The sequence below is a fragment of the Opisthocomus hoazin genome, chromosome 19 (genome assembly GCF_030867145.1).
Source record: "Opisthocomus hoazin isolate bOpiHoa1 chromosome 19, bOpiHoa1.hap1, whole genome shotgun sequence".
Taxonomy (NCBI): domain Eukaryota; kingdom Metazoa; phylum Chordata; class Aves; order Opisthocomiformes; family Opisthocomidae; genus Opisthocomus; species Opisthocomus hoazin.
Window position 1 is genome coordinate 12,335,314 of NC_134432.1, and position 14,356 is coordinate 12,349,669.

The window sequence follows — 14,356 nt, forward strand, 5'->3', positions numbered from 1 at the left end:
CGGGTAACACCACTACATAATGCCACCAAGGTCAAAATCACCCAGGTATTCCAGATGGTTTCCAAGCGTGAGTCACCACCATATGCAACACCCATAAATTACAAATATTATTGAAGAACAATACTGCATTCAAACAAATTTAAGAAATACAAGATTATAGCTGTCTAAACACGAATTCTACTGATGAAATAGAGATGCAAGTACTGAAAGAGGAAACGATTTATCAGTTACAGACAGCCACTGGGGCCTTCAAATTCTAAGAGCTGCACCTATGTTTCATCATCTGACAAGGACGATGTAGTTAAGACAGCATGGTCTACAAGAATCCCCTTGTTTTAACAACTATGAATTTAGAAATTACTATTACTGAAAGTAATAATTTTCTAAACCATAAAAAGTTCTGAGACAACTGACATTTACAAGTGGAATGAACTTTATAATGCAAAAATAACCATATCCACAAATTGTATTTTTTCATACTAAAGCATACTGGAACACTCTACAAAAAAGGCACAGTCCCCAAAGTATCAGTCACATGAGGAGTTGGCCAACAGAGCCCCTTGCGTAAGGACAGCAAATTAAGTCTTTTGCAAATACAGAATATTCACCTTCTCACAGGCTGAAAGGACAGTGACAGCTGTTAGCAGACACCCAGCTTTCCAAAGGCCAAAGAAAAATTCCATTGAATCACCTTCCTCCCCACTCGTTTTTTAAACTTTACATTGAATGTGGAAAAAACCACAACAAATCCACAGCATCTGTAGCTCTGAAACATTCGTCACAAAAAGATGAATCTTCCCACATTCAATCGCTTCACCGCTTGCACTTGCCGTGCTGTGTGATACTGTTCCGAAGTGACAGAGTTTTTCCTGGACCACTTAACCACAAATTTGCACGTAGCTCCCCCAAACTACATACTGTACCAAAACTCATCATCAAGAAGGTTCATTCCCATCATTACACCAACCATGCAGCCACAGCTTTTCCCACTCAAAAGACAAGGGCAGAAGTGCTGAGGTTACTTTTAGCTCAGCTTGCTCTGCAATTCCTACCACTTGCTTTAAGGGCTTCACACCACACAACAGGACACTGGTGGCACATGTAGCACATGGTAGCATTTTACTAGCGAAAGCACCCTTTGGAATAGCTGTATGTGTCACGCTCACTGTTCTCCCCCATTACCCAAGGGAGGAAGTGGGTGAAAGAGATCCAAGTATGCTGCTACAGCCTATTGCCCCCAAAGCATAGTTGACTGAAGGTATAAGTTGTGTCTGTACACTGGTATACATAATCTTTACTTACCACTTACATTTGCCAAGTACTTAAAAAACATTGCCAATTACAAGAATCAGGCATGAAGTACTATACCCTCCGACCCATTAGCCCTTAATGCTACTCAAACTGGGGTGCAAACCAAAACGATTCTGTCCTGTGGCTCTACATTGTCCTTCATCTATCGCCTCTTCCTCCAGCTCCTGTGTGTTTCAAGTGTAACAGGCAGCAGGACTTTTGCAGGGGTTGGGTAGGCTGTCAAACTGCACAGCACGCAGAGCAGCCGCTGCCACCCTGTACAGCGTGCTTACACACAGGAAACTCGCAGACAGTGACATGAGACCTTCAGGTTTTGCTCTGTAATGCTGGATTGCTTGGAGGCCCCAGGTGATCTCACTATCCTGAGCATTTAGCCTCATAGGGGATATGAATGCTGCACTAGTACCTCTGATAATTCTGCTGGTTATGGGTCCATTTACACCCACAGGGCAAATCTTAAAATGCAACTCAGATGTCTAGATTCAAGTGAAACATCAATAGGAACTTTGCAATAGGATTTGCAAGCCAGAGGCACAGAATACACTCACATCACAGCACAAGGCTAAAAGTCTGTCTCGGGAATAACTTACATGTTGCCGAAGGGATTTTATTGCTTCTGAAGTATAAGGCTTTCTGCAACCAGCTTTTTTTTTTTTTCTCCAGGAATGAACAAAAATTCTACATAAATCTACACACATTAACATTTTACTTGCTCTAAAGAGCAAGCTCGATTTTACTTCTCCTTTGCTACACTGAAAGGAGTGAATCACGAACACACATCCCAGTCTGGTAGATCAGCACATCAGAGACACAGGGTGCACGTCAAGCCTGACCAAACAACGCTAATCTTTCTAACAAACACCAAAATTCTAAGCTACAGTTGGAAACACTTGTTACTGCCTCAATTTTCAGTCCACCAAATGGTTGCACCAAAACATATACCAGATACATCATAAAATAAGCATTTGTTGCTTACAACACCTGTTCCTAAATACCCATTCCTTGACTCCTTAAAACAAATACTAAGTTCTAAGATAAACAGAAACTTAATTTTGTTTCAAAAACACATGCCATGACCAAGAAAAGGAGGCTGCATATATTAAAATCAGGTTGACTGTGTGGTTTTCTTTCCCAGTGAAAGGAAGAGCATGGAAAGAGAAATCAGTGTTTTGGCGTAAATACCCAGAGCACAGAAGACTGTTTTCAAAGCCCTGCCCACTTTAACGTAAAGCAACTCCTGTCAATTTTGTATCTAGAACCATTTAACCTGTTGTTCCAACCCTTTTCACCAGTAACTCGCTATGCTTCTCAAAGTACTACGCTGAAGACATGAAGAATAAATAACACTTTGATGCTGCTGAAGACAATAATTCCACTAACAAAATTTTCGGAGGAAAAAAATAAAATTACACAAAAGCAGTTTGTCACTGCTACAGAAGACAAACATATGACTGCAAATACACCTGCAAAGATTACATAAAACAGAAACAACTGTTTATAAGCACTACTCTACTACTACTGTTCTTGTGCAGAAACATCTCAGTATCGCTTGCACACTTTAAAGAATGCCAAAATAACTACGTCCACCAAAATGTGCTTTCCTGTGTCAAAGCTATTACAGTGTCTCTTACTTTAATTTTGCTCAAGCTATTTCATCTCTCCCCAAAGCATCCAACATGCAGAAAAAGAAGGCAACTGCAGATTTTCGCATAAATGTTCCCATGCAGCAGAGCTGTTTATATACTGATGAATCAATACAGCACCACTACAATACTTCATCAGTATGTATCACCTTTCTTTCTCTGGAGTATATAAACATACCACAATAACCTCTCAGTAAGCTTTTGCTCCCTAATTTACTGCCTAGTTCTAACCAGATTTAGCTATAACGTGACTACAATGTCACAGCAAAACGGGATGCTTACTGAGCTGCCTGCCAGAACAGGTCAGTAATGCAGAAAGGACAGCAATTAGCACACCTAAAATAACTATTTCTATACAGAGACGGTTTAAAAGCTTAGATATGTTTACGTCTTAACTCGCATTGGTTACTAGCCACAAACAGATGAATACAGGAGTGAAATCCTGCAGTGCTTTGCAATCCAGATGACCCTCTGCCACTCTTTCTTGACTTCTCCATTCTAAACACTGTTTCCGCTTCCCTCTTTTCCCCCCTCCCGAGCACAGATTTGTCCAAAGACTTTCAATGTCCCACCATTAAATAAACAGCGGCTTGCACAGTCTCCTGACCACTATACAAGCCCTCAATAACAGCTTCTGCTCCATGCTCCACCATCACATTGCCAAACATGGCTGCATCGTGTCCTCTTTGTGATTGAATATGTGCATCTCTTTTGCCTTTCAAGACTTCTTTTATCTGCCTATCCCTATTTTCTCAGATTAGCAAGGGACCATTTCAAATCGCTATTACCCACTTTTCATTCCTTTTAACAGCTCGATATTTTCCAGTAATGTAAACCGAATGCATTTATACTTCCCACTTCCCAGGCTCACTTCAGAAACAACCAAGGAGCTTTATGCACTGAAACCCTCCCCACCATTAAATCGTGCTTATTTACACACAACACAGAACTCTTCTAATAAAAACCTCTGTCCTTCGCAAGGAGCGCGGAGAGAAAACCCTGAACGGCAGCGAAAGGAAATTTTATCCTCGGGCTTTTCTTCCCTGCAGCTCCCTCTCCCGAAACCGAACCCCCTCGCCCGTGAGAGCTCCTCGGAGCCTCTCCAGCCCCCCGCAGCAGCCGCACACACGCAAACACCCCTCGGTCTCGGCTCGGAAGCCTCCCTCCGCTCCGCAGCCGCCGTCCCGCTTTGCGCTGCTCAGCATTTTAATTTTTTCTATTAATTTTACTAAAGAAAAGAAGTAAGACTAACGACTCCCCGGTGGGATTCCCCTGCGGAGCCCGCACGTAAAAGTTTCTAGAAAACAGACACACACCCACCCCCCGCCAAGAGCAGCCCCCGGCCAGGCCCCCCCGCGCTGCCCCCCACCGCTGAACGCGGCCGCCCCGCCCCGGCCCCCCGCACCGCACCGCGGCCGGCCCCTCCGCACGGACCGTTATGACATGGGGCGGGCGCGGCGCTCCGCGGCAACCGCCGCAACGGCGGCCCCGCTCCCTCCCTCCCTCCCTCCCTCCCTCCCTCAGCCGCTCACTCACCCACAGCTCCGTGCCCCAGCTCATGGCTCCGCCGCGCCGCCGAGGGCCGGCGCTGAGGGGCGGGTGGGGGGCGCTCGGGGTCTCTCAGCCCCTGCCTGGGCTTCCTTCCCCTTCGCTCCCCGCGGACGGAGGGCCAGGTCCCGGCGGGGCGAGGCGGGGGCGCGGCGGGGACAGGAGAGGTGCGGAGCGGGACCGGACTCTCTCACCGCCGCTCCCGCCTCATCGCGCCGCAAAATGGCCCGAGCGGCGCCGCGCCGCGAGGCGGTGGCGGAGCGGGGCGGGGGGGGCGCGATTGACAGCTCCGGCGCACTGCGCAGGCGCAGCCCGCGGCGGGGAACGGGGGGGGCGGGCGAGCGAGGCCAGCACTGCGCAGGCGCGGCCTCCAGTCAGCGCGGCCCCGGTGCCCGCTGGCAGCGCACCCCGCCGCCGCCCGGCCCCCGGGGTCCCCGCCCCGGGAAGCGGCGCGGCGGGCGGCTCTCGGCCCGCCAAGCTTTGAAGTGCGGAGCGGTCCGGCCTGGCCCGGCCTGGCTGGGTGGGGTGGGCGCTCCCCGCCCGGAGGGCAGCGCTGGCGGGGATCCCCGTCCGGCCCGGCCCGGCCCGGCCTCAGGTGTCGCTTCCCCATTTTTTACCGCCCTCTCCCCGAGCGGGGGCTTTTTTTAAGCAAATGTTCCTGTTTTGACCATTTGGAGGGGGGGCAACCCCCCTAGAGCAGGGAACCCACACCTTAAAGCTGACAGCAAGGGCTGAATCCTTCCAACTCAGCAACTCAAATATATATATATATATATACATACACACACCCCCCCCCAAAAATAACCCACATCCGGGAATATTGAAGTTCACCAACACGCAAGCAGAAAAATAACCAAATTATCTGCCTTTGCATAAATGTGGGTTATTGTAGTAATTACGCAGGCCTTGCAGAAAATGGCCCACTTGCCAGAGAAATGAGATTTATTTTGTGCTCGTCTTCCTCTGTAACCGCATTTATGTGAGCTGTGTCACTTAATCTCATTTTACATTTCTGTTCTTTGGCTTCAAGAAATGTAAAAAGAGCATGAGACTGTTATTTTCTATTTATTGCCGCATCTGTTCATGAAAGATTTACATGGAGGGGAAAAAAAAGGGAAGCACATTTATTCACCTGAGGAACAAGGTATCTGCTTATAGAGGGTGGGGATCCTTTTGATGTCAGAAGACAAAAACCGACCAGCTGCTACAAACGTTACCTCCTTCAGATTAATGCACTTCTTTCACTGAGGCTTGGCTATTACCCTACATGAGAAAGGATAAGAAAAGAATAACTTATTAAGCAATTCTAACATTTAGAACAACAATGAAGACGTGTTATGTTAATAACTGAATTGCATTTATTTTTATCCTAGTTCAATTGATTTGTACATAAGAGCAGAATGCTGCTCCTCACACAGCTGTCTTTGAAGAAAGGCAGAGAACAGGCAACACTTTTGTTCATCATTAAAAGTTACTACTTCTAAGGACTGGCTTTGTAACAACTAAGAGACGCTGCTCAACTCATTTTACAGAGTATTTCTTCCTGCTACTGCCAACGTATTTAAATATCTGAGCCTGCCATGCTGCCTACAGCACAACCACAGACCTGAAGGGTTGGTACTCCACAGACTCTCAGGGAAGGAGCACCAAAGCCCGCTGTCCTCAGGCCTACGTCCATCCAGAATGCATTGCAGAAACAGACAACGCAGTTGCATCACAACATTTCCAGATCTTAATCCATAAATACTTCAGTAAAAAGAATGTACAGAGACCAAACAGAAAGCAGCGCTGGTATCATCTGAGCTAAATTTGCTGTGGAATTTCCTTTTGCACAAAGAGCTGGGAGGGGAACAAGGCAAACCTGTTACACCAGCACGGGCAGGGAAACCTGTCCACGCTGAAAGATAAAACCGCTTAACCAGTTACAGAAAGATAAAGGCCAGAAAGGCAGGTTTTGTATTATGATTGTGGTACATTAAAATCCACCATGCCAAAACCTATGAAAAATTATTAAAATTTGTGTGGACAGAGGTTCAAGACAAACGCTAAATACAAGTAATTCCAGGTATTCCAGCGGAATTTCTCCTATCTTTATTATTTACCCTGAAACTCTCCAAGACAGGGACCACCACTTAACATTATTCCTTTCAGTTGTAGAGTGCCTAAAACAGCAGGGCCTGCAGCTTGGTTGGTCCCTAATTACAAATGTAATTAACATCACATTAATAATGTAATGGGAGCATTAAGAGCCCTTCATGCTGAATTATGATGCTGGAAAGCTCAGTAGGTCCCAACCTTGAAAAAATAGCTCAAAACAACACTTAAAAATTATATTCTCTATCACTTCATTACTTAATTCACATAATCCAACTCTGAGCAACACAGAAGCTGGCGGGAGTTTTCCTTCAGCCATGCTGAGAACAAGATCATGCAGATGTTATCTAGATATGGGCCTATTCCTGTAAATTCTCTGATTACCTCTCCTGTTGTGATGACTCAGAACACTCCCAGAGGTAGATCCTAAGCCCAAATAAAAGCAATTCCCTTTTTAGAAGGCCATGATTTTATTTAGGAAACCCCAATGCCACTTGAAAATAGCCCAATTAGCTGCTAAATGATTCAGAAGCTATTTGAAGGAGATAAAATAAATCCCTAAACTACAGTTCAATCTAAACACTTTTCTCTGGGTTTGTTTACTCACACAAAGCAAGAAAAATCACAATTTTCAGAACACATACAAGCATTTCTACTTTCCAGGATACAAGAGGAAGAGGACCCACCTTTCCCCCCTGGAGTTATCACCCTTGCAGCTGCTTCCCTTTTAGTTTTGTAAATCTACCCAGATCATCTACATCCAAAACAAGGAACATGGATGTTTCTTGTAACCTCTCATACACTGGAAGTGAAACAGCACCAGGAAAGGAAGAGGACACACCTTTCCCTAAGGCCATGGCCATCACAGCTGTTTCCTTTCTGCTGTTACAACACTACACAGATCATCCAAACACACAGCAGGAGACCTTGGTTCTCTTTAACTGCCCAGTTGGGGACCAGAGGGGCTTAATAAAGGCCTGATTAAGACCTGATAAACCTCTATGGCCCTGACCAGCCTCACCTGTGGCCTCCACCCACACCCTCCGCCCACGCACTCTGGAGCCCCATTTAAGCTTTGGCCTAAGGAGTTAGTCTTGTTTTGAGGGATGTTGTAGGGATTTTCAGCTCAGCCACAGCTATGCCTGGCTATAGACCCTGTTGAAGGTAGAACCTGGCTCATATCTGGCCTTATCTCAGACCTGCCTCATCCCTGTGGACCTGTCCAGGCATTGCTAGATTGTGTCTGACCTTGGTTATTATCACCTAAACTGCAGATGGACTTCTCGACTCAGCCTTCAGCCTGCCTCATTGCTATGGGCTCACCTGATGCCCTGGACCCTCTGCTGCTCCCAGCTGCTATCCCTGGGCTTGCTCTGCTTGCCTTGCTTGGGGACTGAGGGATGGGACCCTGAAAGGTGAGGCTCTGGCCCTGTTGTTGGTGTTACCATGCTCATCTCCTAGTTCCACGTTCCTCAAGGAACAGCCAGCCTTTGCCACTCCATGGCATGCCTGTATCTTGGCTCATGGTGCATACTAAAAAAATTGACACTTAATCTGCTTCACTCTGTACTGAGGTGTTCCTGTAGGCTGACCCCATGTCAAGATTTTCCTAGCACTGCTGATGCCTTCCACCCAATCTCAACAGTTGCCTGTGATACACTCCTAAAAAAAAAAAAAAAAAATCTGTGAAGGGTTCTAATTAGATGTTTGAGAACATGTCAAAATAGGATGAAAGAGTAAAGGAAAAAGATGTCCAGGCTAAACATGTTTAACTACAGCTGAGAATAACTGTATATGCTAGGAACAGCACATTTAGAGCAAGGCAAATCTTGTCTAGAAGCTACAGTAAAACATATCAATGTAATGATGACAGCTGTGGTTACAGCATATTCATTGCAGACAGCAGCCAGTTTGCATATTGATAGAGATGTAAATTTAAGTACAGGCATCTTTTAACATACAAATTCTTAGAAAAATGCATAGCCAAAGAAAGTAAGCATGTTATAAATTCTACTTTTGAGATCATTTAGTCTAGGTAAGTGGGGAACTTACAGTTATTACAATATCCTAATATCAGTGGAGAATTGCATGAAAAAAAACAAACTTAAGACAGTTTTCTAGTCTGTGGCATAAAAATCACTGATTGCTGTTAGGAAGAATTTTGACTAAGAGAGGCTCTTCAGCTGAACCAGTCCTCAGAATTATAGGGGAAAACCTCATGCTGTTTGACCACTGAGGTAGTCAAAGTTTGCCTGATACTTAGTAGTGGGCGAGGCATGAAAACCTATGCTGCAGCTGTGGTTGCAAGCAGCTATTTCTCAGGAGCCAAAAGTCTCTAGGCTTCCCAGCTGGTCCATGCACAGGAATTAGAATAATTATAACATTAAAAATATTAATGCCAAGCAAATATCTGGACCAGAGCTATCTTTTCAGAATAAATCACCTGATGTTCATGGTTACCGAGGCTTCTTCCCCTCTGCGGGGTGTAACTGCCTGTGCTGATGCTAACAGGACATCTAGCGGCATGGGCTAGCTGCTGCCCGGGAAAGCATCCTGCCAGGAAAACACAGATGGGCTTTTTTACACTTCCAGAGACTTTCTGGAACCAGTCCAGGTTTCTCTGGCTGATGGTGAGATTTCTGTGTTTGTTTATTACCTAAGAGTATAAAAGAAAAAGGGGGAAATTAAATTGTAAGAGGTAATGTACAGTAACATCTGGATCACCTCTGTACAAAGATGTGACATTCTACATAACCTCACTAATATAAAGGTCAAGATTATTGATTTTTCTCTGCCTGTTCACCCTGGCTTGCATTTTACGACTCACCTGGTCCAATCCAGTTGTTTACCTGGCTCTAGATGAAGAAACTTGCATAGCTGTCACTCCATACACCGAAGAGCAAAATCAGAATGTTTGATTTCCAAGAGCAGACAGCACAGGATTCCACACTGAAGAATTATATGTATTTATATTGATGGCTTCCTGTGGGGAAGACATGTTTCATAGTCTTTCAAATTCTTTTTTAGCAGCGTGTTAGCCTAAAAGCCATTTTAATTGCCACTATTCATGTTCACTTTGCTTCTCGTGTTACTCTGGGTTTGAATCACAGAACATTAGGGGTCAGAAGGGACCTCTGTGGGTCACCCAGAGCAGGCTGCACAGCACCGTGGCCAGGCGGGGCTTGAATATCTCCAGAGAAGGAGACTCCACAACCTCCCTGGGCAGCCTGGGCCAGGGCTCCGTCACCCTCAGAGGGAAGAAGTTGTTGAAGCCAGGCCCAACCTGCTTGTTTTGTTTTTAAGCGCAACTACAGCTACCAGCTTCAAATAGTTCAATAGCTTCAAAACTATTCCGGTAAGGAAGCAGAAAGCCGCTTGTTCTATTATGTAACTTTTTTGCTATATTTAAAATTAATACTCTAAACCCAGCTTTAAACAGAAAGGCAGTTTTTTAGTTCTTTGGACTACCTGACGCTCAGACACCTGCTCTCCCCGTAGCTCCCGAGACGAAGCTGAAGCTTGCTGGCCGATCCACGGCTGAGCGGGAAGCCAGGACCCCAAACCCCCCTACAAACTCTGAGGCGGGAAGAGCCGTCAGAAAGGGGCCGTCACAGGGCCGCGGCCACCGCCATGGCCCTCGCTGAGGGGACCGGGGCAGGCGGCCTCTGGGCGGGGGCCAGCCCAGAAGGGCCCTAGAGGGAGAGAAAGCGGCTGGGAAGCCACAAAGCCCCGGTGCCAGGAGACCATCGCCCGTGACGGCACAGGCCCCGGTGCCAGCAGACCATCGCCGGTGCCAGGGGACAGCCCCGCCTCGGTCACGTGCCCCCCCCCGCCCCTTGACTCCGGAAGTGGCGCGGGAAGAGGATGCTGATGCTGGAATAAACATGGCGGCCCGTGGCCCTGGGGCTGCGCTGGGGCGGGCCGCGGTTGCGCTGGGGATGGTGCTGCTCTGGATGAGCCCGGCCGGCGCCCGCGTCCATCACCTCACCCTCAAAGTAAGGTCTGCGCCGCCCACGTCCCTGCTGGCTCAGCCGCCGGCTGCGCTGGGCTCCCTGCGGGTCGCCTGAGGGGAGTGGCGGGGCCGGCCTGGGCCTCTGCTCTGCTCCGCTCCCCGCGCCTCTGGCTTCGTACCGCTGTTTCCCTCCCGGCGCTTCTTCCTCTTGGCAGCTTTCTAGACCCCCCCCCCCCCGCGCCTCAGCCTGCCCGGGCCCCGTTGTGTTGTGCCTTTCCTGTTATTTCCACCTCCCCCCGCGTCCCCTTAGCCCCGTCCCTGCCTTTTTGGCCGTCTGTTTCATAGTCGAGGAGAAAGTGTGTGAAGAGGCCTCGGAACTGCAGTGGTTTGAAGGTGTAAATGCTTCAGGTCCAGTTAAAAGGGAGGCAGAAAGCTGTGTGTGATGAGAGAGGGCTGAACATGGGATTGGGGCAGGTTTCTGAAGGGAGTTTGGGGTGGTTTTTGCTTTTGATCTGCACGCTGCAGTGGTCTTCCCATCCCAATCACGGGTTGCTCGACTCTAAAATGCTGCGTGGCTGTCTGACTGGCCTTCCAGATAGAGTTTGTTCACACTAATTAAGTGATCAGTAGAGGCAGAAGATGATGTTGATGCTGATAGCTCTCTGTTTCAGTTTACAGAATCACAGAATGTTCGGGGTTGGAAGAGATCTCTGTGGGTCATCTAGTCCAACCCCCCTGCCATAGCAGGGTCACCTACAGCAGGCTGCAGAGGACCTTGATGGTCCTAATGGAGTTCTGGTTGTGCTCTGGAAGTGTTGTGTTGTCCTGTGCCTATATTTTAGAAAAATTGTTAATTTAGGGTGGTTGATGGGAAGTGGTGCAGATCGTGGTGAAGATCTGTGGCTCCAGAGTGCTGATGTCGGTTGTGTTTTAAATGAAAAGCTGTGCGGTGGTTACATGGTAGAGGAACTGTGCGTTTGGGGTGGTGCTTTTTTAAGGGCTTCTGTGTTGTTCATGAAGTGCTGTGTGAATCTTTGGAACAAGGTTGTTAATTTTGCTCATGTTGTCAACAATGGCCAATATTTTGCCAATAGAAGCATTGGAAGAAGTTAATAAAGTGGTATATGATTGGGACCAGCATTACTTGGTTCTAACAGCAGTTTAGGGAGAGTGCCAGACTGCAGGAGTTCCCCTTCAGCCTTTGTGATACACTGAATGCCAGGGGGACATTCATGACTTACTCGTAGGGTATTTTCCAGAATATGTAATTGTCTAATGTGTAACCACATGAATATTGTTCTGCTTCAGGAAAGGTAAACTTTTCTGTGAAGCAATAAATTAGGAGGTTTATGCTGGTTACATTATTGTTTAGAGGAATTTGTGACCAACAGTCAAGTGCTGGAAGAATTTCTCCTAGGGGAATACTTTTCCTGTACATAGAGAACTTTCAGGCTGCCCTCAAGCAAATGTTCTCAGAAGCAAACACTATAGCTTCTAGTTGCTGTCAGGGTGTCTCTTAACTGCCTGGATCAATTACTAAATCACATTTGCTGATTTTTACAGTCAAAGTGGGTTATGGTTTTAGTTTCGTAGGTATTTGGTGTGAGTTCCAATACTGACCTACCAAGCACTGTGTGAAGTGCGTTAATGCCTCTGTCCACCTCCTGTATAAACATGAGCGTTCTTGTTAGAGCGCAGTTTCTCCCTTTCTACTTCATCTGTTGCTTTTACAACATTTATGTGAACATCAGGCTCCAACAACTGTACCCTTTCACAAGGAAGTCTCCCTTCTAGTATTCTTGCCATTGGCTCCTTGCTTGTAGGTGTGCCTTGACACTGTGCCAAGCCAAAGGCCATAGATTTGTGTGAGTGTTTGATATTAGGTTTCCTCAAACAAACTGTTATTTCTTAAGTTAGAATAGCCTCATTCTTGTATCTTTGTAATTAGCATGCTAAGGTGAAGCTTTCTTTCGTTGTCAGAACAGCAAGTCACAGTTTGAGTGGTTTCCCGTTCTGAAAATAACTTCTTTTTAACTTTATAAAAGCATACAAAATGATTTATTTCTTCTGAGTTAGAGAAATTATTTGTTTGAATCTTGCTGTTAGATTAACCTTGTCAAAGGAGACTCTCTTCCTTAGTAGCAGTTGTTATCAGCTTCATTAGTTTGAGATATATTTAAAACAAAAACTACAAAAAAATGAAGTTATAGAAGACTGATGGAAACAATTTTCAGAGGTTTCCAGAAGTAGCTGGTAGTTGGAATGTTTCTCTTGACCAAAAATAAGATTTTTGTTGTCTTAACAGTCGAATGCTATAATATTGAAGCCTTATCCAGCAGTGTGCCCTGGCTGCCAAGAAGGCCAATGGGATCCTGGGATGCATTAGGAGAAGTGTGGCCAGCAGGTCGAGGGAGGTTCTCCTTCCCATCTACTCTGCCCTAGTGAGGCCCCATCTGCAGTACTCTGTCCAGTTCTGGGCTCTCCACTTCAAGAAAGATGAGGAGCTACTGGAGAGAGTCCAGCGGAGGGCTACGAGGATGGTAAGGGGACTGCAGCATCCCTCCTACAAGGAAAGGCTGAGGGAGCTGGGCTTGTTCAGCCTGGAGAAGAGAAGGCTGAGAGGGGACCTTAGAAATGCCTCTAAATATCTGCAGGGTGGGTGTCAGGAGGACAGGGCCAAACTCTTTTCAGCAGTGCCCAGAGACAGGAAAAGGGGCAACGGGCACAAACTGAAGCAGAGGAAGTTCCAGCTGAACATGAGGAAGAACTTCTTCCCTCTGAGGGTGACGGAGCCCTGGCCCAGGCTGCCCAGGGAGGTCGTGGAGTCTCCTTCTCTGGAGATATTCAAGATCCGCCTGGACGCAGTGCTGTGCAGCCTGCTCTGGGTGACCCTGCTTCGGCAGGGGGTTGGACCAGATGACCCACAGAGGTCCCTTCCAACCTCTGCCATTCTGTGATTCTGTTATGTTTTGCATAATGCAATGGCAAACTGTCTGAGACAGTGAGAAGGTTGGTCTGAATGAGGCCTTTGTCAGGCATACAGTTAAGTTTGGTAGTAGTGAATAGCCAAAGGTACTGGTTTAGAGGAATTATCCAATGCTATGTAGCAGCTGTGGTGGTAGTTTCTGATTAAAGGTAGTTATTTTTGCAATTAACTGGCTTCCAAAAGGGAAGTGAGACCTCTCCTATTTTATGATACTGTCAAGATTGCAGTTTCATGTTAGATTATAATTTGGAAGAAGTTATTTTTCCGTAGTTGTTTGTAAATGCTTGTGGCCTTTTTAAAGTTGGTAAGTCTCAGGCCTCAATTGCTCAAGTTGAAAATACCTTTCACAGTAATTCATTTAGTCTTACAGACATAAGTCTTGCTATTAGTCTCACACAAATAGGAAAATTCCTTCCATGTAAGGGTAAGCTCTCTCTGATGAAACTTTAACTGTAGTGATAGTGTGATTCCAATTAGATTTTGGGTAAAAAGTTAAAGAACATTTTTTTTCTGCCCATTCTGGGCTGCAGGATCTTGAATACCACTTTCCTGTAATTTTATTCAAATCTTGCAGGATTGATTGTTATCCTAAAGGAGTGGAAGAGGTGGGGAAGATTTTTATGGAAATAAGCTGAGAACTTACTGTATTTTTGGTTTGACTGTAAACTGTTGGTGATGAGTTCCCAGATCATCGCTTCTAAAAGGGGCAGGCTTAACCATTAAATGCATCCTATGTAAATTAAAGTGTATGCTAACAACTCAGATGCTTAAGTATTCACTTGTATGGGTTCACACCTTTGCTGCAAACTTACAATTGAGTAT

The 14,356-nt window shown here is 46.3% G+C and overlaps 2 protein-coding genes across 30 annotated transcripts in view; one reads left to right on the top strand and one right to left on the bottom strand.

Moving 5' to 3' along the window:
• The window catches only part of FNBP1 (formin binding protein 1), a 105,809-nt gene extending 100,123 nt beyond the window's left edge, over positions 1 to 5,686 (bottom strand). For 28 of the 29 annotated variants that reach the window (XM_075439691.1, XM_075439714.1, XM_075439713.1 and 25 more), the window contains exon 1: positions 4,491 to 4,769. In XM_075439691.1, the coding sequence (XP_075295806.1) occupies positions 4,491 to 4,514 (24 nt within the window). In that variant the 5' untranslated portion in view covers positions 4,515 to 4,769. Of the gene's footprint in view, positions 1 to 4,490; positions 4,770 to 5,634 lie in introns of those variants that run through there. The other variant, XM_075439717.1, reaches the window with a different exon arrangement.
• Positions 5,687 to 10,451: 4,765 nt separating this feature from the next.
• GPR107 (G protein-coupled receptor 107) overlaps positions 10,452 to 14,356 on the top strand; it is a 41,060-nt gene continuing 37,155 nt past the window's right edge. Inside the window, exon 1 of the mRNA XM_075439048.1 lies at positions 10,452 to 10,591. Coding sequence (XP_075295163.1) covers positions 10,481 to 10,591 — 111 coding nt within the window. The 5' untranslated portion in view covers positions 10,452 to 10,480. The remainder of the gene's footprint in view (positions 10,592 to 14,356) is intronic.